This window comes from Protopterus annectens, chromosome 9.part0, assembly GCF_019279795.1.
Source record: "Protopterus annectens isolate FY-2018-M chromosome 9.part0, PAN1.0, whole genome shotgun sequence".
NCBI classification, from domain to species: domain Eukaryota; kingdom Metazoa; phylum Chordata; order Ceratodontiformes; family Protopteridae; genus Protopterus; species Protopterus annectens.
The window spans coordinates 1,312,718,666-1,312,741,762 of record NC_056743.1 but is presented as its reverse complement, the minus strand read 5'-3'; the positions used below and the strand labels follow the sequence as shown (position 1 = coordinate 1,312,741,762).

Genomic DNA, 23,097 nt, shown 5'->3' with positions numbered 1-23,097 from the left:
TCACACAAATCACAGTTATGATCCTGTGGAATGCAGCAGAGTTATAACCAATAAACGTATAGTGCTCCACTACCTCCAGCTCATGTAGCCCCTGGTAGGTTACCCTGGGTCTGTACACTCTTCTGCTCCTCCTCACTGTGGGCTGGTTGTCAGCATTCACATCCTCACCACCCTCAGTCTCTTCTACATATTGATGTATGAGAAGCAACAGCAGACCCTAACATTTTTGTTAGTTTTGTCAGGTAAAATTACTCCATCTGTGTACACGGGTGGTGTAGAGTTTGTGGGAAAAACCAGAGTGAAAGGTGTTTGCATAGTTTATAGTAGTGTGCTGGACTGGGCTGCTGCCTGTGTAATTGGCTGATTCTGATACATTTTACCTGACAGCTATGCTAGTTCACCTTGATTGCCTTCCTACTGCTGTTTTCCCTTCCCATTGCCTTCCCGTTTAAGCCCCAAGGCATGCCACGCATACCAAGTGCTCAGATGTGAACAGAGCTGCTATTTCCTGTTTTTTTTTTTTTTTGTTTAAAACCCGGTGCATGGCATGCACTCCAATTTAGGCAATGTAAACACTGCTAGGCAGCCCCAGGCACACCCCCTTCCTTAGTTGTGCTTAGCTTAGGGCAAGCACGGGCCACAGAACTCCATTAAGCTTACAGCATGCATGACACTCCCACTTATGAGGTCATGTACCTCTTATACTTATACCATGGTGTTGCTGCACCTACACAGTTAGGTACAAGTTAACACTGACAGGAAATCTGTAATTCAGTATCAATTCCCTCATTTGCATAAAACAGAATACTAATTCGTAGTTATCACACTCACACTGAGCCTTCCCCTTAGCAACCACTATTCCCTGGTATTTTTGTCTTATGCATGCCATTGGCTATCATGGCAAAATGCTGATTTGGGTTTAAAAACTTATTTCCAACTTTTTTTCTTATTTTCGGGCTGATCCCATTTGCACACCACTGCCCTACGCTTAAACAGCCAAAATCGGCCCAAAAAAATAAAAGCTATTTTTTATAGTTTTGCAACTATTCCCCATGCCAGTGGTCATATATTTTGCTATTGGCATGCCTGCTACATCGAATACATGCTTCCTTTGGAGCTCTCATGCCTCCATTTTGTAATTTGCAGAAATGTATTCGGTTAGTAACTGAATATATTTCTTCAGGTTACATTATTCATGCACAGATGCCTGCCTGCTTCCTGGATTACTAATTCACCTCATTTGCATGTTTTTTACCAGCAAATGAGGTAATTAGCATACTTGAGCTGTGTCCGTGCCGGAATGGTGTAGGAGCACTCATGTACATCCCAGGAGCTTGTTCCTGGATTGCTCATCAGACATATTGCGTGCAGCAGCTCTTGTAATATTCCTGCACACCATGCAGAGCTTGCTGAATCCTGGGGAGTGTTTCCAGTATATTGTTTTTGTGACTCTTGGTATCTACTTACTTTCAGTCACCATACTTGTCTCATTATTTTTTTCATGCATTTCTGGACTTAGCATTTGCATCAATTTTACTAGCTCTTCTTAACAGAACTAGCATTATCTAATACGGTCTGTTGGTTTCCATAACTTAATATATTAGTTTCCTTTTTCATTTAAACACGTACTTCTATCAGACAGCATGTTGTCAAAATAAGAAGAAGTTAGTTATTTCTACACAGACAGTTACTGATCTCAGTTATTTTACTTCGCACAATATATTAATTCCTTTTTTCATTGATCAGTCATTAACTTCTCTTCCCTTCCTTTCACTATGTAGTTGTACCTTTATTAAATGTAATATAAATACAGTTTACAACTTGTAAAAAGAGAGTTTTACTAGTCAGCATGACCCCATTCAATTGAATATAAATCTTCATTTTTAAGTAAAAGTTTCATATGCAGTACTTATACTAGTATATTTATATTGTTTAAGTAATTATTTTCTGTCTATTACTTACTGATTTCATTGGTTTTAGGGAGTCATTTGGAATGCAACTTGCAATTTGATTATAACACATTATTTTTCAGACAAACATTTATGCTTTTTTTACTGTCCACGTTCAATGTCCTGTTGTCTTTTTAATGGTGTCTTTCATCTGTTTTAAAATCTGTTTAATTTCCTTTGTTTTATCTGTCACTTTCATTAGGAAAACAGGCAGGTAAGGGTTTCACCTTAAACCTATCCCTTAAAGTATCAGTACTTTGCTATTCTATACCTGTTGACTCATTCATTGTGTCCTCACCACATTCCCTCATCTCAATCTGTTTTTCTTTCTGTTTCCCATTTAATCTTGTGCCTGATTAGGGTATAAGCAGGTCTTTAATCCAAATGATAGAAGACTCAAAGTAAGGCAGGATATAATAACTTGAAATAAATATTAATTTATTTACAGAGTCTTATGGAAGAAGGAAAACATTTCTGTTAGCTCATGTTTGTAATGAAAAGTCCTTATCCCTCTGTCATGTGATACAGATCTTTGTATAGCTGAATAAAATATTCAGTCAACTGCTCATTTCAGAATCTGTAGGCTTTATTAATTCATACACGCAAATGAGCACTTGTAAAAGTGGTGTGACTCTTGACTCTTATTTTTGTTTTATTAAGAGAAAATTGGTATGTTGCTTCTATGTAAATGTTTTCCTTTCAAAGCATAACCCATTTCAACTTGACTGTCCCATGATGCTGGCCTTTGCATGACTGAATGATGTATTCATTCAGCCATGCAAGTATGACATTGCCACTAAGGTACTATATATGGAGGCTATATTCATTCTTCTTCATAAATGAATGCTTGTGAATGTAATGCAATATATTTTTAACCAGGAGCAAAATACTGTATGTTGTTTCTATGCATGGCTAATGCTTTGTCATCTATTGCCATTTTTATATTTCAAAAGGAACACAGGGCTGCGGTGGTGCAGCGATTAGCATTGTCACCTCACAGCAAGAGGTTCTCCCTTTCGATTCTTGGCTGGAGTGCTTTCTGTGTGGAGTCTGCATGTCATCCCCACAGTTGAGTGACATTTAAAGACGTTCATGTAGGTGCCTGCATGAATGGGTATGCCTTCTTTGAAGGTTGGGCATCTGGCTGGCAACTCAACACCGTAAAAATCCACTGCCAATCATTAGTGGACTGGAGTTCTGCTGTAGTGACCCCTAACCGGGAAATGCCGAAAGACTATATTTCAAAAGGAACATAGTTTATGTTGCTTCTCACTGTTGCTACAGTCCTTTTAAGCTAGTGAATATTGCTTCCCTATTAACGTATGACACAGATCACATTGCTTTGGTATGTTTGTGTAAAAGAGCTCAACTACTTGCTAAATTAATGTGGCAAAGGATATAACTTCACAGCCAACCTCCTCCCAATAACACAAGCTTTGTGAAACTGAAGGCAGTATTCATGCATCTCTGCAACATTTTGCATCTGGAAGTGGCGTTAATTCAAACAAGCAACTTCACAATATACTTTGTTTACATCAAAATCGTAATGCTGCATGCTATTTTTGGTTTAATTGTTTTCCCCCTTGGAGTCTGTAAACCTGTTCAACTTGGCTGTACCCTGATCCTGGCCTTTGCAAGGCTGAATGCTATGTTCATTCATCCTCACAAAGTACAGCATTATGGCCAGTAAAATATAACATCTGGATACAGAACTAATTCTACTGTGTACTTGTGAAATCAGTACCATTTCTTAATCTTTCTTTTCTGTTGCTTCTATGCACATCCAATGTGTTATCATCCACTTAGTAGTTCAAATATTAATAGTAAAATGCTGGAGGATGTACAGTGTAGATAAGGGAGCTAAAACTTCTCCATTAGCAACAACATCCCACTGATGGTAAATGACATTTTATTCAAAAAAGTCTTTCGGCTTTTCCCGATTAGGGGTTGCCACAGTGGAACTCTGGTCCGCTAATGATTGGCAGTGGATTTTACAGTGATGAGTTGCCAGCCTGATGCCCAACCTTTAAAGAAGGCACACCCATTCACGCACATGCCTACCTGCATGTCTTTAAATGTCATACGACCGCAAGGAGGACATGTAGACTCCACACAGAAGGATCTCCAGCTGAGAATTGAATGTCATTGTGTGCAATTTGAGCATGTTTTCTGCCATGGTGGCATAGGACAGTGACCTCCTACCCCCGGCATCCTCTCTCCAAGCTCCAGCCTCTGCTGAAGCTCCACTACAGAGGTGCCCACCACCCTTCTTAGCTCACAGTACAGATATGCCCATTCTTCCTGCCTGAGCTACTAAATACCTGAGCCACTAATCAAACTTAGGTCACTTGGATTATAGTTAGAGTTATGTCTCTGTGCCAATGACACTGCTGATCTGTTCACATAAAGCTGCATAACATAGTCTGCTCAAGTGTAATATGCAGTCATGATGCTCTTGATGTGGCACCTTGCTTCCTTTCACCTCCTCCAGGAGAACATCTCAAAACTACCCAAATTTTATATTTTTAGAACCAGGGAGAACTTTTCTCAGCCTGGTGTTGTTAACAAATACACAAATGGGGGTTTGGGAATCAGAAGCAAGTTGGGAGGCTACAATGCATTGTTCATAGATTCATAGGTTCTTTAGATAATACTACACTATTGGCCTAGAGGCCATTATAAGTCTAGTCAAGAATTTCACCCATGTTCCCATAAAGTTGGCACCTGTTTCCCCTTGTCCAGCATGGACACAGGTGAGATCCCATGGATGAATTTTCTGTTTCCCATCCATTCGTCCAGGTTCCTCTCAAAGAGGGCTAGAGACATACTCTGCTTAACATGGAGATGGAGTCTATTCCACAGATGGAGGAGTCTCTGGGGCACAAATCTATCCTGCCAATAAGTTCTATTAATGTCACAGACCAGGCTGAGGCATTGTGTGCAGGTTGTCTAAGTGGATTTTGACTAATGGATATGCAGCAACTCCTACAGCGCTGGGTCTGAGATGGCCTTGTATGCCAGACACAGGTCACCTCTGCGCAGTCTGTATGAGACTGCTCTGCTAATTAAAGAGTTATTATTTATTTAATTCTATTAAATTTATTTATTTATTTATTGACATTTGTTAACCAGGTTTGTCCAACTGGGCTTGTGGCCCATTTTCAGTGGAGACCCGAGGAGAAAAGCTCCAGTAATACATTTTAAAACAAGTACAATTTTAAACAATATTGATATAACAGCAGTTATAGCAAAATGATTCACATATGTTGGGATACATGCATAAAGTTAAAGTTGCATTAAAAAGAAGTTAAGTACATTTATATAGTTCAATAGGTCAACAATGAACATTTTTGTTTGTATAAAATTGTGCAAATGCATAGTAGACACATTGAAGAGAGAGGTGTAATGAGGCACTAAGTATGGTCCTTTTGAGGGTACATAAAGGGAAGGAAGACTAGGTAGGGTCATGGCAAGGGCAGGTTCTGGAATTGAGAAAATAAACTTTTGGTTTATTTTTAAAGTGTGAGGTGTGGGAGATTGAACGTAAGTCAAGGGGAAGTTTGTTCCAAGCATGGATAAGGGAGTGTTTGTAGAGTAGTTTGCCTACTGACCTTTTTGGGTGGTAGATATCAAGTAATTGTTGGTTAGAGGTATGGAGGGTCCGGGATGGGATGTAGATGGAGACTAAGGAAGATAGAGATGGACAGAAGGAGGGTTTATACAGACTAGAGTGTAGCATATGAAATTGATAAGATAGCAGAAACTGGGGAAGTTCAAGCCATTGAAGAGAGTGTAAAGAAATGCAGTGGTGTGAGTTGTATGGGGAGTTAGTAATGAATCTGGCTATTTTATGGTAAGTCTGTTGCAGTTTGTTTAGAGTGGAGGCCTGGATATTGGTAAGAACTGGGGCGGCATATAAGAGGGAGGGGAGGAGGAGTGCTTGGCCCAGGGTAAGTCTAGATTCAGGGGTTAGGAATTTTGTGTTCTGATATAGCAGACCTAGTTTCTGGTTTGTTTTTTTTATACATTGGAGTATGTGTAGGTTGAACTTGAGTTCGTCATCGATAATGACCCCTAAGAGTTTTGTGTGGGTGTCAGGTTGGATATTTGTATTGTTAGAAAATGTAATAAAAAAGGAGGTTTTGTGATGAGAAAGAGAATGGGGAAGGAAAAGTAGGAGTTTGGTCTTTTTGAGATTTAGGATCAATAGGTTGTGAGAGAGCCATTGTTCAGTGGATAATAGGGCCTGTTGGGTCAAGGAGTGTAGTTCAGGAATGTTATTTGAGATGGATATTAGTGTGTAGTCATCGGCATACTGAATAAGGAAGGATTCTTTGCATGAGGTGTAAAGATCATTGGTGAAGATGTTAAACAAAAGGGGTCCCAAGATGGAGCCTTGGGGAGCACCAGTGGTGATGGGAAGGAAAGGTGAGGAGGATGAGAACCATTTGACAGATTGTTCTCTGCCAGATAGGTAACTATTAAACCAGGCAAGTGCGGAGGGGGATAAGTGGAGATTTGCGAGTTTGGATCGTAGTAGAGGATGAGAGACAGTATTGAAGGCTTTGGAGAGATCTAGGAAGAGACAGGAAATGAGTTTATTGTTGTCTAGAGCCTCTGCAATGATATGAGTGAAGGAGAGGAGGGCAGTGGTGGTGCTGTGGTGAGGACGAAATCCATGTTGGGTAGGGGTAAGTAAGTGGTGTGTGAGGAGGTGATTGAGAAACTGTGAGTGAATACATTTTTCTAATATCTTGGAGAGAGGGGGCAGAATGGCAATGGGTCGGTAGTTTGAGGGGTCAGTGGAGTTTCCACCTTTATGAAGAGAGATAGTGAAGAAAGATTTCCAAAGGGTGGGGACAGTTGATTCCAGAATAGATCGATTAATTAGTATAGATACAGGATAGGCAATTGAGTCAGCAGCAAGTTTGAGGAATGTAGGAGATAGATTGTCAGTGGAAGGAGAGCAAGGTTTTAGCTTGAGTAGTAGAGATTTGATGTAAGTAATGGGAACTGGCTCAAAAGAAAACAAAGTTGTGTTAGTGGGACTTGGAGAGGTGGGTGTCAAAGTAGAGTTTGGCTTAGAGGTTACCATATTTTGGATGGAAGAGATAAAGTGTTTATTCAAGAGGGTAGCTGTTTCCTCAGAGGAAGAGTTAGGGTATGGGGAGGGATTAGAGGGCTTTCCAGGATAGAGGATGTTGTTGAGAGTTGACCAAAATTTTTGAGGATTGGATTTGTTGTTAAGCTGAGCAGAGCTATAGTATAACTTTTTGTCATTAGTTGTATGTTTTTTGCAAGGTTCTTCAGTTGCCTGTATTTTTGAAGAAAAGGTGGTTGTTTAGTTTTAGTCCAGGTTTTCCAAGCATGATCTCTTTGTTTCACAAGGGACCTAGTCTCTTTGGAGAGCCAGGGAGCATGGTTTGATTTTACTCTGATCTTCCTAGAGGGAGCTAAGGAGTTTAGAGTATTCATGAAGATGCTATTGAAAGTGCTTACAGCATCGTTTAGGGGGAGGTGTTTTAGAATGGACCAAAATATGTTGTGGAGAATGGAGTTAAATTGGGATGAATTGAAAGTCGATAGTTTTTGACAGTCTTTGATAAGGTGGGGTTTAGGAATATGGGAGTAGTGTCTTAAGAGGGTGGTAGGGAGATGATCACTGAGGGAGTCAGATAAGGTGGTGGGATTGTGGTATTGGTGGGGGGAATTGGTAAGGATCCAGTCTATGATGGAGCTGGAAGAGGAATTTTTATGGAAGCGAGTGGGAGATGTTATAAGTTGGTGGAAGCCGTGTAGGTGGATACTGAGTTTGGGGGAGTCAGTTGTGAGTTTGGACCAATCAATGTTGACATCACCAAGGATAAGTGTCTCATATGGTATGTTGTGGGAGAACCAGGATAGGATGTTTTCAAGAATGGGCAGATTGTTACCAGGAGGAAGGTAGATAGAGGCAATTGCAAGTTTTTTGTGGGGATTCAGATGGCAGTTAAGGATGATGATTTCAGCTGGGAGGAAGTCACTGATTGGGGAAGGGTATGGTGAGAAGTTAAGAATGTTTGAGTAGAGGATGGCCACGCCACCACCTTTTTTTACAGGTCTATCAGATCGGAAGATATTATAACCTGGTGGGAGTATTTCACTACTTGAGATGTGTGGCTTCAGCCAGGTTTCAGATAGCGAGAGGATATGAGCGGTATTGGGAGCTATCCATGAGTGCAGCTCAGTGACTTTATTTGCTAGACTCTGAATATTCAATGAGTAACTAGTTAAGTATTTAGATGGAGATGATTGTTGTGACTGAGGTTGGTGACTGTTAAAGGAGTAAGATGGGGGCAGTGTAGAGGTAGTTTTGGGGAGAGAAGAGGGGACAGGGGTGGGATGGATATCTCCAGAACAAAGTAGGTTTTTAGTGAGGAGAGAGTGTGTAGTAGATGCTAGATGGAGTTTGTATAGTTTTGACTTAGCTTTGTGGGAAGGTTTAAAAACCTGTATTATGGATAGTTTATATAGACTTGAGATAGAGGTAGTAAAGAGATTAGGGGAGATAGTAAAAGATGGAGTAGTTGGATGTATGTTGTATGAGTGAGAAGTTGGTAAACATAGGAGTGGGCCAGAGAGATTGGAGTGGTAAGAGGTGGAGATAGAGAGAATAAGGAGTAGTGTAGAAGATATTAGAAAATAATACATGTTGGAATAAAATATGGTCAGATAGAGTAGGTAGAGAGACAGTGGTATAGATGAAGTGGTGTTGACAAGATTGACAGATTAGTAAGGTGGTTGTGGCAATAGGCAGGAAGTGGAATTGTAGTGGCTAGTGGGACAGGAAGGGGAGGGATAGTTAGGTATAAAGGTTATTGTAATGGGGTGGATGGAAATGGGGGTAGAGTAGGGGAGCAAAGTGAGCCCGAGCGTAGCGAGGGTGAACGGAGCGGGGCTAGCACCCTGGTTAAGAGGAAGTCATAGAAACAATCAGAAAAGATAGTGAAAAACTAGCTTGAGAGACAAGGATATAAAGTTTCTAAATGTATAGTCACCAGAAATAAAATAAAAAGAAATAAAATATGAGCAGAAGTAAGCTTACAAAAGGACACTGGCCTCAAGCTACACAAGTAGATTTACTTGAAGGAAACCCAGTGCTATATGGTTAAAATAAGCTACAATAGAGAGGGGATTTTTAGAGGGAGAGAGAGGTATTACTAGCAGTTAAAAGCAGGGCAAAACATAAAAAAAATAATATGTAAGAGTCTGAAGACAGTAAAATAGGGCAGGTGCACTAGGAAAGGCAATTATGAGTGAGGCTAGAAATGAATTCGGGAAGGGTAAAGTGCAGAACAGGAGAATATACACAGAAACAGTATGAGGATAGTGGGTGACCAAAGAGAAAGGATAGGAGCTGCTGGTGTCTGCTTTTCGTGGTGACTAGCAAAAAAAACACTGTAAATTCTTGTTGTGCTTATAAAGTCTAGCATTAATTAAAAGATTAGCTTATGTAGTAGTTATTTACTGGGACACATACTTCAGTGGTATTATTTTAAGCTTTAAATGGTGGCTTCTGGACATATAGAATTGCAGGGTATCTGTTAAGGTCCTCAATCCTGTGCTGCCTGTACTGTGGCCAGGAGAAAACCACAGGGAAAAATCCACTAGGGCTATAAAAACAGAGAGGAGGGAGATTAGTTATGAGCAAGTAATTCAGGAAAAGAGCAAGAGACAAAAATACCATGGGTAGAGAGAAAAAAAATAATACAGGTAGGCAGAGACAGTATACCTAGCATTAATTTCCATTGTATGAGTGTCTTACACACATAGCTAGCTAAGAACACAGCAGTGTTTACACCTATGCATAAAGTAATGCAGAACAACAGTGCAGTAAGTAATCTTAGTAGAATCCACTTCAGCCATAGCAAATCCGGGAGCAAAGTTATAAATTGATATAATAATATCTCATTTGGATCCAGTAATAGGCTATCCAAATAACAAAATAAAAGTATATGTCAGTTAAGGAAATATAAGTAGCTATAATTATGTGCACACATTTCAAATGACTGTTCAACAAATTATGCCAATGTCATGACCATGGTAAGTGTATATTCTAAACAAAGCCTAGGATTATAACTTCAGGAATTAAGTAACAAGGAAGTGCGAAGGAGAAGGAGGATGGATTGTAAACATGGAGGATCTTTAGTAAGTAAGAATAAGGAAAGGAAAAAGTGTAGATAGCAATATAGTGGGTAACAAAATAACCACATCAGTGTGAAATAACTATACAGTTACATTTATGTGTTATCGATGTAACAAATCAGAGGGTTTCATTCAGTGCCACAAAAATACTACACATATACCTAGATGTAGATTTCTTAAATTTGTCTAACAATTAAGATTTTATTTGATGTAGATGATGCAAAATATGTCAGTATTTTGGCATGAGAGCTTGTGATGGGTCCAGCAAAGTTAACAAGATTGTAATAACTCGTACAGAATTAACTTATCTCTAAAGGTGCATCCATTAGGCAAACTTTTTATATGTGTGGGCAATTTGTGTAATTTAGTCCAAATGCTGTGAAGGCATTAATATGTATACAAATAAATATATTCTATATTCTATATGTGTGTATCTATTTGGGGCACATCTTCCTAGAGAGTTCCAACAACAGTAAATATTTTAAAAACGTGTTTCCTTGTCAAGAGTACTTTTATGCAATATATGGTTGCAGACAAGTTAAATAAAACATATTTGTCATGATTGTGAGCCAGAAAACCTGGACAAATTTCAACATTTTTCAAGCAAAAGAAATGAAAACTAGTACTGTGTCTCAGGCAAAGTAACTCTGAGCTGGTAGGTACGGCAACAGAGATTTAAATACTGCATACGTTCCAAGAAGGGGGCATTTCAATAATATTTTGGTAAAACAAAGACACTATAATGGCTTTCTCTAGAAAAATTAATTACACTAACCAATTTGTTTCTGCACAAAGAAATTAGTCTTGAAACAGTGCATGGGATAGGAAGAGAGAAATCATTTATATGTGGCACACTAGTTCACCACATGTACTTGTGCAATACTTCTTCACATGAAAAGAACTATGAAACATTTTGGACAAAATCAGATTGTGATGTGCAGAATGACTTTTATTAAGTAAGTTGTGTAGGTGAACATGTTATGCAAATGAATGCGCTTTCTTTTTCCATACTCAAAGAGAGTACATGTCAGATACATAAAATAGGAATATACCTGAATTATTTTCTCCATAACTAAGGACTATTTAAGATTATTTATTAATGTACGAGTACACACACACACACACACACACACACACACACACACACACACACACACACACACACACACACACACACACACAGTCATGTAAGCATATACAGATACACTTGTGAGTTTTGCAAATATTGTTTCATTTTGTAGCAATCCACTGCATGTATTCTCATCAGCAATGTGATAAAGGTGTAGTGTATGCAAGCACTATTACAAATTTTCTGAGGTTATAACTATATCCAGGCTCACAGATTGGGACACATATATTTATAAACAGCTGTAATCATCTTTTAAACTTTTGTACTATTCTGTTGTTTCCTTATTTCAAACACATACACACACACACACACACACACACACACACACACACACACACACACACACACACACACCACACACACACACACACACACACACACACACACACACATATATATATATATATATATATATATATATATATATATATATATATATATATATATATACATAGTCATATGGGTCTACTTTGGAATCTCAAAGTTTTAAAACTTTGAACTTCATATGGTCAAGGCCATAAGATCAAAGCTTTGAAACTTCGCATGGTTTAAATGGAGATCGCCATACAGCACGGAATGGGAAATTTACCACTGTCATCACTGTAGTGCGATCTCAGATTTGGTATATTTAATTAGCAGGGGATGTGGAGGGTGCAGAGGGGCTTGCCCCCCCCCCTGCATAAATGTAAAAAAAAAAGTTTATTTTTTTTTTACTGAAGTTTTGAACTTCCAAAAAAAAAAAAAAAAAATATATATATATATATATATATATATATATATATATATACATATATTTTTATGGATCTACTTCTAAATTTTGAAATTTCAAAACTTCGAATTTGTTATGGTTGAGACTATAACATCAAAATGTAAATAAAAACAAAAAAAATTTTTTTTTTACATTTTTGCAGGGGGGCAAATCCCCCTGCACTCCCACACCCTCTGCTAACTAAATATACCGACTCTGCGATAGCACTAGAGTGAGGAAAGTAAATCATATCGTGCTGTACGACAATCTCCATTTAAACGGTTCAAAAGTTTCAAAACCATGGCCAAAACCTCTTTGTTTTAGGAGTATTACCTATCTTAGAAAATATTTTGACATGAAAGGAAGTTAAGAAAGGCTATGCATAAATGTTCATTTATTTTTCTAAATGCAAATTGTAAATACTTCATGATGTAATAATATGCTTGTTAATTCACATAATATAATTTGCACATTTGATAACTACAGTCAAATTTATTGGACATAATCTATTCATAGCCCACTGTTCCAACTTTTTATACACACACACACACACACACACACACACACACACACACACACACATTCTCTCACAAAAGTACTTTTTTTTTCAGTGCATCATTGGGAAATACCATGCTTTTAATAGGTTAATAAGGCCAAGAGCATAGATCTCTACAGATATCTAATGATGTGTAATTACTCAACTGAAAACAAAATTTATAGATTCAGGGGTAATTGATCATTAGGGGCAAGAGCAGAAAGTAATATGCATGTTTATGCACAGAGACACATAATATTTTCAATGCTGAAGTAAAAACATTGAAAGAAATATACATAAAGTTTATGTGTTGACTTTTGGAAGGCTTGGGACTAATAGTGAACAAAGCTGATAAAGAACCTATGAAAGACCATAGCTGAGCCCCCACACTTATACAAAGTTTGATACAGATCTTTCTTTGAATACATTTTATGTAGTATGTACATATATGTATGTATGTATACAGCAGAAACAAAAGTAGCTGCTGATGGAAGTGGTTTTGGTATACAAGCACCCTCAAAAACTCACACACACGCAGATACACACACAAAACCCTTGCATGCTTGTCAATCCTCTGTTGCCTCAATTGCTGTATGTGATGCAGTGCATAAGAGTTTTGAATCAATCACTATTATTTTACTTGTGAGGCTGTATTCCAATAGTTCATTTTTGACAAAGTTATTAACAGCAGAAGAGATTCATCACTGTATTTCATCCAGACATATGTGTGTTTGCAGATATTCTTGTATTCTATATTATTGTGCCTACTACGAATGATACTTGCTTGCATTTTGTTTGCTACCTGCTCACTTAGGCACCTTTAGCTTTCTTAAATTATACTGCAAAAGAGCACCTGGTCACATTTTTAATATAACAGCACTGAACTCTTAACATATAGCTCACATTTTAAGGCAATATACTCTCACAAAGTGCAACTCTTAAATTTGGATTTCCTTTCATCATCTATTAGGCCTTTACCCACTGAGTGGTCTAACAAATAAAAGTAAAATAAATGGCCACCATAAAAAGGCTAATCTTCTTTTTTGTTCTCATCAGACTAGATATCTGTGCACTTTAAACAAATTATGACTTACAAATAAAATAAAAACTGCACTTAGCAGATGCCTTTCTTAGCTTAGATTTCTCAAATGGGTCTTCAAGATGACTTCCATTTTAATCCTCATTCATGCATACCTTTCTAGTTTTGTGGTTTTCGTAGATACGCTGTTCTGTTTAACTCTTTTTAACACTTCAAGTTTATAGTATAACTGTGAAGAAGGAATTTGATGGGCTTAAACCTGTGTTACGTGTTCAGTATCCTCTGTATGATTTAGTTGCTTTGCCTCTTTTTAAGAGATTGTACAATAATTATGGTGCTATATCAGAAATTTATATATGCTTATAGCTTTGTTCGGTGATTCGTTTGAAATGAGGGTGAAACATTGCCCATTTTCCCACTGCTTTTTGCCTTGGTATTATAAATGTAGTCTAGAACGATCTGCCATCGTGTTGGTGTAGATAACTCATTAAGAATCTAGTGTAAGTTTGTGCCATTATGATGATCTCCTTTCCACCACTCTCTCGCATGACCTGTATCTACCACTTACTGAATATTGTTTACTTATTTTTTATTTATGAAGGCAACCAGTGTAAATCAGTAATCTTATATATGGACACATTCTGTCCTTCAACTAAAAAGGACATTTTATTTCACCACAACCAAAATGGCTAAATAATATCTTTGGATCTTCCAAGATAGGAAATGCATCAGTTTGATCAAGTTTTGCACAATTCAAAAAGCTCTGTAATTACGAAGCACTCATTGGTCCCTGTTTTGTCTCTTACCAGATCAAAAATGTATGTTAATGAAACTATGATGAATTATCTTGATCCTAAAGCTGCTCAGCTCTGGACACAAAAGATCTTTTTTAGGGGGGGGGGGGTCCCTCTGAAACCAAGAGTATCAGTTAAAGTGATATACAAATCAAAATGAGATGATGGTCTTCCGTTTACCAACTTAACTCATTACTTTTTGCTGTATACCTAACTATAATAGGTCTATATATGGTCAAGTACTATACTGTCTATTCATGAACTATGACCTGCAAATACTCATTTCATGTTCATACGTTTCTACCATGTCCCATGGATCACCTACAAGGTTGATTACCGACAGATATGTTTTAGCTGCTACAAAATATACTAGCTATTCCAAAAGGTATCCATTTCTGACCATTAGAAGATTACATAGGAATATCCTCAGGGTGAAATGTTGGCACTTTCTCTTCAGGTATTACTAGATTGCTAAAGCTGGCTTTTGACAAGATTGCCTGTTAGCTCCTCAAAAGGCTATAAAACTTCCATGGTTACCCAAGCATCCTATATTTATAAAAACAGAATATGTACTGTTGAAGAAATCTCAGATTCTTTAGGGTAACTCGCTTGTGACCAATGGCATCACATAGGTTTTGAAAGTTAACATAAGAAGCCAATAACCTGTGCAAGTGAAGGCTCCATTTGTTTTTCTATTGAAGTAAAACATGCAAGTTAGTTAGGAGTAGGACAGTTTGGTGGGGCAGAGTACCTATTTAGGTTGCAGAGACTATGCAAAGACTCGCAGAGAAACCTACCACCAGCCTTTTGGAGGCAGGTGGCTAAGGTCAGAGGATGACTTCATTCCCCTGATCCAGATAATCTGGTCATATTTCTGGACCTTTCCAACTGTTTTACTTACTTGGAGATTTTTCCCTGACAACTTTTTCATTTTATATCTCTGAGCCCTAACATGCTGCAAGAAATGTTCCACTCTTCTCCCTTATGTAGTTGTAAGTACATTGAGTAGAGCTGGGAGATGGAACTCATAGTAACTTTGTTACCAGAAGACTAAGGTAGTTCACACACAGCAGCATGTGTAGGAAGATAAGCTGAATTTGTCTATAGCACACATGCATTTAGGTGTTCTATTCACAGAAACAGTTCTCTATTATTTTGTGTTCACACTCCTCTGGGAGCTACTTACACTTGCAGTACAGAATACTTCTAAAAACTGAAAGTGCATATCACATGTTTTCTGTTAGAAATTTAAGGGGTCAGTTAAGCAAAACACTTTCAATGTAGTTTGCCATGTATGCTGCTTTAGTTAATGGCATTAAGCAATAAGCTGAATGTTTGTGTCTCTCATTCAGCACCCCTTTCTATGTTTAGAGACTGCCTTTGTATTTAGTTGGCATTTTTTATTTTGTATTTATCACATGTAACATCAACAGAATGATTTGGAGGGACAGGTATGTCTTGCAGGTGATGCATCTGCTCTTGAATAGACACACCATCTACATAAAACCAAGCTCACCCCTATCCATATTCAACTACAACTTGGATCTATGGTTGGGAAACAGAAAATTTACCCCAGGATTGACCCTGTACTACTAATGGGCAAAGGCAGTGCCTAAATGGTTTGTCTCATGCATGGGTTCCCTAAAATTATTCTCACTAGAGGTAATATATATATATATATATATATATATATATATATATATATATATATATATATATATATATATATATATATTTATTTATTGACCATGGGATGAGCAAGGCCAGTCTAACACCAAACAGGATAGGTTTATTCAAGGACCAAAAAGGACATTGGCTAAGCTTAAAATGGCCTGAATGAGCAGCTAGGCTTGTACTTACCTATGAACCTATGACTTTGTAGCATCTCTTGCTATATCAGAATGGGACACTTTTCCCTCCACTATTGCAGATTTCCCTTTTTTCCCCTCCCCTTGTCTTTCATTTTTGAATATAAATGTTTCAAGAAAAATAAAGAAAAAGTATACTAAAAACTGTTTAGAAATTTAAATTATACATACTTCATTATGCAGACTATATATTTCAAAAAGATGGTTAAAATTGCATAGAATGAACTTGTTTGTTAATATAACAATCATTACATAAGTGATGATTTACATGACATAACTTTCATTGAAACATTCATTCTACAACTGCTCCCTTAATTTACTTTAGGCTTATGAGGGCACTGAAGCCTTTCTTAGCTTTCACTGGGTGTAAGGCGGAGAAACGTTCTGGGCACTAGGCCACTACAGGACACACACAGATATACACAGACACACAGATGCACACAGATGCACACAGACACACACAGACACATGCAAACACACACACACACACACACACACACACACACACACACACACGCACACACGCACACACGCACACACGCACACACACGCACACACACGCACACACACCCACGCACACACGCATATTCACACTCGCTTTCATATGGCTACAGGTTACCTGGTAATTTAACAATTTATCTACAGCACATCTTTGAGATGTGGGAGGACATTGATACACCCTGCAGAAACCCACACAGACACAGAGAGGATGTGTAAACTGTAAACTTCACACTGAAGATGCTACAGCCAAGAATCAAATCAGAGAATCAAGTAACTGTGAGACAACAACTCTAGTCATACCTCTTAACTTTTTTGTCAAGAATTCTGGACAAGGACAAGCCTAAGATGAAAACAAAGGCCCAAATTCAAGAACAATTTTTAATATCACTCCAATTCACTTATAACTTTAAGTGAACAACAGGTTTTGTATGAAAATGCATTTATGAACAATATGAAGGATAAAACTCTATAATGTCTGTCAGTATTGACTAACAGTAATCATCAGTAATTTATCAGAAATCAAAAATGTTATGAGTGACAGGGCAAAAATATGAGTCAAAATCAGGGCAGTTGTGAGGTATGATACTAACAAATGTGTTGCCCACACATTTTGTTTTAAATTAGATTGATTTATATCCATAGACAAATCAGAAGCAGATATTAAATGTAATCTAGAACTGCTTACACTTGTTTATTTTATATTTCAGACATTTTAGGTGGCCACAGTGGTGCAGTGGTTAGCGTTGTCGCCTCACAGCAAGAGGTTCTCTGGTTCAATCCTCGGCTGGGATGCCTTCTGTGTGGAGTCTGCATGTCCTCCCTGTGGTCGTGTGGGTTTCCTCCAGGTGCTCCGGTTCCCTTCCACATCCCAAATACATGCTGTAGGTAGATTAGACACTCTAAATTGGCCCTAGGTATGAGTGTGTGCCTTCTGTGGAAGGTTGGGAGCTGGGTTGGCAACTCAACACCGTAAAACTCTACTGCCAATCATGAGTGGACAGGTGATCCGCTGTGGCGACCCCTAACTGGGAAAAGCCAAAAGGAAGAAGAAGAGTGTGCCTGTCAGGAACAGTACTGAACTTCAATGAAAAAAATCACTTCCTCTTTGCTTTCTTCTCATATCTCCCACATCACCTCTCTTATTCCTCCCACCCATAAATGTAAAATTGTAATTTGTCATTTTAAGCCTCACTGTATATACAACATATTGTCTTGTATTTGGATGTAATGACTCTACATTTTTTGATTGCATTTGTTTCTGTTGTAGCTGCTTTTCAGTTATTGAACATTCATACTGTAATTTTAATCTTTAAAAATGTCTCTTGTATAAAGTTGCCTGTTTTATTACTGAACTGTTTCACCTTGGGTCTCCACTGAAAAAGGGCTATCACAGCCCAGCTGGATTACCACGATCAATAAATGCTTAAATAAATAAATAAGATAAAAAATAAATAAATCACTGCTTTCTCTACTTGAATTCAAAAACACCAAGCTTTACCATAAATTACACTCAAGCATATCTGATTTCTTACAAATGTATTTATTTATTTATTTGCAGTTTGTTTGCCAGGATAGTCCAATTGGGCCACAACATTTTCAATGGCATCCTGGGGAGAAAAGCTCCAGAAAAATACAAATACATAGTACACATTGCACATATACATTACAGATTATGTCATAGGAATACAAAGTAAATATAATAAGAAAAGGTTAACAGTGCTAGAATGTACCAGTATAGTTTGTAAAACAGCAATAAAAAAAAACATTTTTTACACAAAAGTAGCAGCACAGGGTAACTGTTAAGTAAGTGGTCAAATAGTTCAATGACTTATTCCTTTTTGCTGAGCTTTTTCCATATAAACAGCATAAAGATTTATCTCCTCTACTTCACTGCTAATATGCATCTTAGACAAAAGTCCAACACTTAGCTTTTATAAAAGAAGGTGAACATTCCTACATATTCCATAGATACACTCCTTAGCTACACATATATTAAAATAATATACTGTACCAGAGTATTAACGGAATTTGGAGCAGAATTTAATGCAGTTTAAAAACAGCTGTGTGTTCTATCAGTACTTAATCAGGCACTGACTCTTGCTTATGCCAAAACAGTAACTAGAATCCTAATATTTTCTTATGGGTATGTTCTCAATGGTTTCTAGTTTGTCCAGTACTTATTTTTCTCAGGTAAATGAAATTATCTGCTGTCAGTGTTAGTGCATTTATTCTCATTATGGGTGTACCCTAAAAAATGATAAAATATACCAACTGAGATTACGGTGTCATTCAAAATCTTTGAAATTGTCCCTCAAATCTTCTTAGGTGATTTTACTTTATTGTGATACCATTTTTAAAATCTGACTTCTATATCATTCTTTGTGCCTGCCTGCCTGTCTGTCTGTCTGTCTCTCTTTTACCTACTTTCTCAGTTTCTGCAGGATTACTTCTGGTAATTAATAAGATGCGTTTATGGTTTCACGGTTATGACATCCAAAACTGATTTTTTAATAAATTTAGCTATGCAGATGTCTATTCCATTACTGTGTCATTTGAGATGCCCATGGAATTTCCTGAAAATTATTTTTACCTGAACAAATTAAAAATAAAAAAGCTGCAGTGAAACTAAAGACACATATTAGAGGAAAAACTGCTAAAAATAATTATAATGGTAACAAATCTGGCAAAAGGCAGTAAAAGTTGTACAAGTTTTTAAACACAGTTCAGTCCATTAAACGTCTTACGGTTTGCATCTTGTTTGGTGTTCCTGTAGCCCTTGGAGCCTTCAGCATAGTTGCATGATGCACAAGTTAGATGATTATCATCATATAGACATCATCATCATCATCACAGGATGGATTTTACTTTCAGCTCCTTCTGTGCCGACTTCCTCTACCCCTATCTGACCTTCATCTAAGGCAATGAGCCAACAGCTAAAGAGAATGAGTCCATAAAATGTTATCTGATTGCCCTTTTCTGACTTGCTTCCCTTAACATAATTTGCACCTGCCCCAAATTGCCAGATTACCAGCCTATTAATGGAAAATATAATCACAGGACATTAAAGTTTTGTGATCTTCTTGATATGCAGAACTGTAAATGAACATTATTTCAGGCTGTCTGAATACAAAACAACTGTTCATCTTTTACAAGCTTGTTGTGTTTTCATGTAAAAGGTTGTAGGATGCATTATCATTTCAGTGCTGAGGTTTAAGTAAAAGTGTCAAATCTGATATTGTATTGAGTCAATGCACTCAGGATAGATCTGTCAAATGTGAGACAGCTTGATAGAGCAAGATGTCGACTGAGGGAGTGTGGGTTTGTCAAGCACTGAGCACTTTTGTGAGTCTATGACTAAGTCTATAGTGCAGCACAGTATTTTAATTTATGGGGAAAAACACTTTGTGAAATGTTAAGGTGTGCAACAATGCTGAATAATGTCACTTTAGCAAGCATTTTATAAATGATGAATATGTCAGATTATACTAAGGGATAGGTTAAAAAATATGTAAGCTTTCCATTGACATATCACTACTGTCTAATCCCTGTGTGCAAGCATACCCACACATGAGCAAACAGAGACTGGAAGAAGTATATGGACCTATAGAATATTACCTGCAATTGCTGCTTCAAGATGGTCTGATTATATCAGTAAACATTAGAGAGATTTTATAACATTCTAGAATGATCCACATCATCTATTCCCATCATATCCAACATTTGACTCAGTCTATTCACCACCAAGAGTACAATGAGCATAATAGGGAGGGTCTATATCATATATTCGAAATTCCAAAATATCGAACACCATAAGTTTGAACTTGGAATTTCGAATTATGATAACATCGAACTCTCAGAATAGCAAATTTTTTCCCAGGGAAAAGAATTTGCTGTTCCGAGAAACATGCACACAACACAAGCACAGCAAAATAAATAAACCACACACATACAGTTAACAAAACCCAACCCTACACTAAACCATGCATACATTACTAACTATCCACTTACCTTAACCTGCACCCTAACCCTAAGGTCTGCAACTCTCGCACCACAGTGGAGGAAATAGCGAAGCCATGGAACGGCCCACCAAAATCTTGCCCTCGGTAAGATTTCGATGTTCTGTGGCTTCGCTAGTTTCATCCTTCGATGTAATGGGTTCGATATTATAACAGTCAAAGTTTTACATCTTTGAAGTTATAATATAGACCCTAATAGGGACCATTGTGACCAACTTAAAATATGCATGCTTTTGTGGACCACGTTTATAGACTTGGCTGTTAAGCTTATAATCCACTGGTCTTCAGACTGATAAGAGAGCTCGATTGCTGTAATCTATATTGAGATTTTTTTTTTTGCTCTGTATTGAAATGTCAGCACTCAAAACGCTGGAGTACCAACATGCAGAACAAAAACAAGATTTGAAAATGCATGAAATGGAGCAACACAAATCTTGTATGCCACTCTTCTCCATTAAACTTCTTTTTTGCAGGGTAGCAAGCCCCCTGCACCCCTAATGTGGTGGGAGAGCCCCCCCCCCACATCCCCAGAATTTATATATACTAACTCTGAGATAAGCACACCTTGGAGAAAGGGGAATATTGTGGGAAATGACAATCTCAAACTTGATATATGTAAGTTCACTTTTTCAGCCATTTCAAATGATTACCAATATTTTGCTTGCTATAAGATTATTTTTGTAGGAAACTAATGATTGACTATATATGTGTGCAGGTGTCTATATATGTCTATTATATATATATGCAAACATTTTGTAAACTCAGTTTGTAATGCAGGGGGAAATTAGAGAGCACAGATTCCATGCAGAGGGTGACAAGAGGTTAGAGCTGAACATTACAGCTAATAAAGCAGAGATTTAATTACCAGGTCATTAGGTTTCATTTGATGCAGATGTTCTCTGTAGTGATACCACACACCTGCAACATACTTATAGAATGCATTTTCCATACTATATGGGTTTTAATTTAATCTCTGCTTTTTGGTGGGTCTTAATACCTGGGTAAATGCTGTTACCCCATTTATACATTTTGAAACAGGTGACATTTTGATTTAATTTACAGAAGCACTGCTATTTGCTGGCCTGGTCAATCAGGGCGACTGTGGAGCATGCCAGAGTTTTGTGGCACAGATGAAGCTTGGCATGAATGATGGGATGTACAAAGCAGAGATTTCTAAACTTCTGGAGACGTCCTGTGATGACAGATTCAACAGCTCACCTGAGGTGAGTATATAAGTCTATAAACTTTGAGAAACATGTTATTTATTTATTGCCATGTGAGTTTGTATGTCTCCTAGTTTGGTAAGTATGGTCTTCTAAACAATTTTTGACTGTCAGTCATTTACTACTGTGACTTCATATATTACTTCAGAAAGATGATTATTTTTAATTTTATCAGTTAATAATCCTTTCAGGTATTCTACCACCTTAATATCCACCTAATTATAAGAATCTGTTGGATATCTATCAGATCTCATTGACTGCTTCTTTTCAAATGTCTTATTGCAACCACCCCACTTTCTTTTCCTCACTTTCTTATCCATATTCCCTCCCTTCTACTAATCCAAGACATATTCTTCATATCCCTAAACCACCTTTTAACTCCACCCAGTGACATACATATTTTCTCATAAAATCCACCTCTCCTTCCCCTACCAGCTTACCTCTCTTTTGATAATTCCACACCATCTTGGTTTCTTCCACATCTGTCAACATCTCCTTAATGTATCTCTTACCTGTAACTTCTTTCTCATCCATTTCCTCTCCCTTTCTTGCTGATGAAGATTCCTTAAATTGTCCTTAAGCTCTTCCACCAGCCTTCCCAATCTCTCTTTGACCTTCCCCCCACTGACCTATCAGGCTTCCTCTCCATACTAACTTAATTCCATCCTACTCCTTACTCTTCATACTCCTCATAGTCCATCGCATCCATTTAAGCTGCTCTCCACTCCTCCAGTGTCCAAGATCTTATCTCCTAACCTCACCCTCCCTTATCTCCCAAGTGCAACATAGTTTGAACAAAGCATAATTTGAAAGACATATTTCCAAGTTCCTGGAATTTTTCACCTCATCTATAGGTCCGCTACTAAGCAAATACTTTACAGTTTTCTGAGCTGCTTCCTGTCAACCATTGAGAAAATAATAACTAATATCCTTTCATCTTATCTCTGTCCATAAATCTACGAGCACAAGCTGCCCCAGTCCTTCCAGGTCTTTCTGACACCATCTGTTGAACTTCATAATCCCAAATGTTCTCTGTCTATATTTAGACCGTATTAAAATCCCTCTCAATAAAACCCGATGTCCCTCATCCTTTATTTTGTTTAAATGAACA

At 37.6% G+C, this 23,097-nt stretch overlaps 1 protein-coding gene across 1 annotated transcript in view; it reads left to right on the top strand.

Moving 5' to 3' along the window:
* The window catches only part of LOC122810945 (prosaposin-like), a 177,207-nt gene that overhangs the window by 105,483 nt on the left and 48,627 nt on the right, over positions 1-23,097 (top strand). Inside the window, exon 5 of the mRNA XM_044082474.1 lies at positions 21,826-21,986. Coding sequence (XP_043938409.1) covers positions 21,826-21,986 — 161 coding nt within the window. The remainder of the gene's footprint in view (positions 1-21,825; positions 21,987-23,097) is intronic.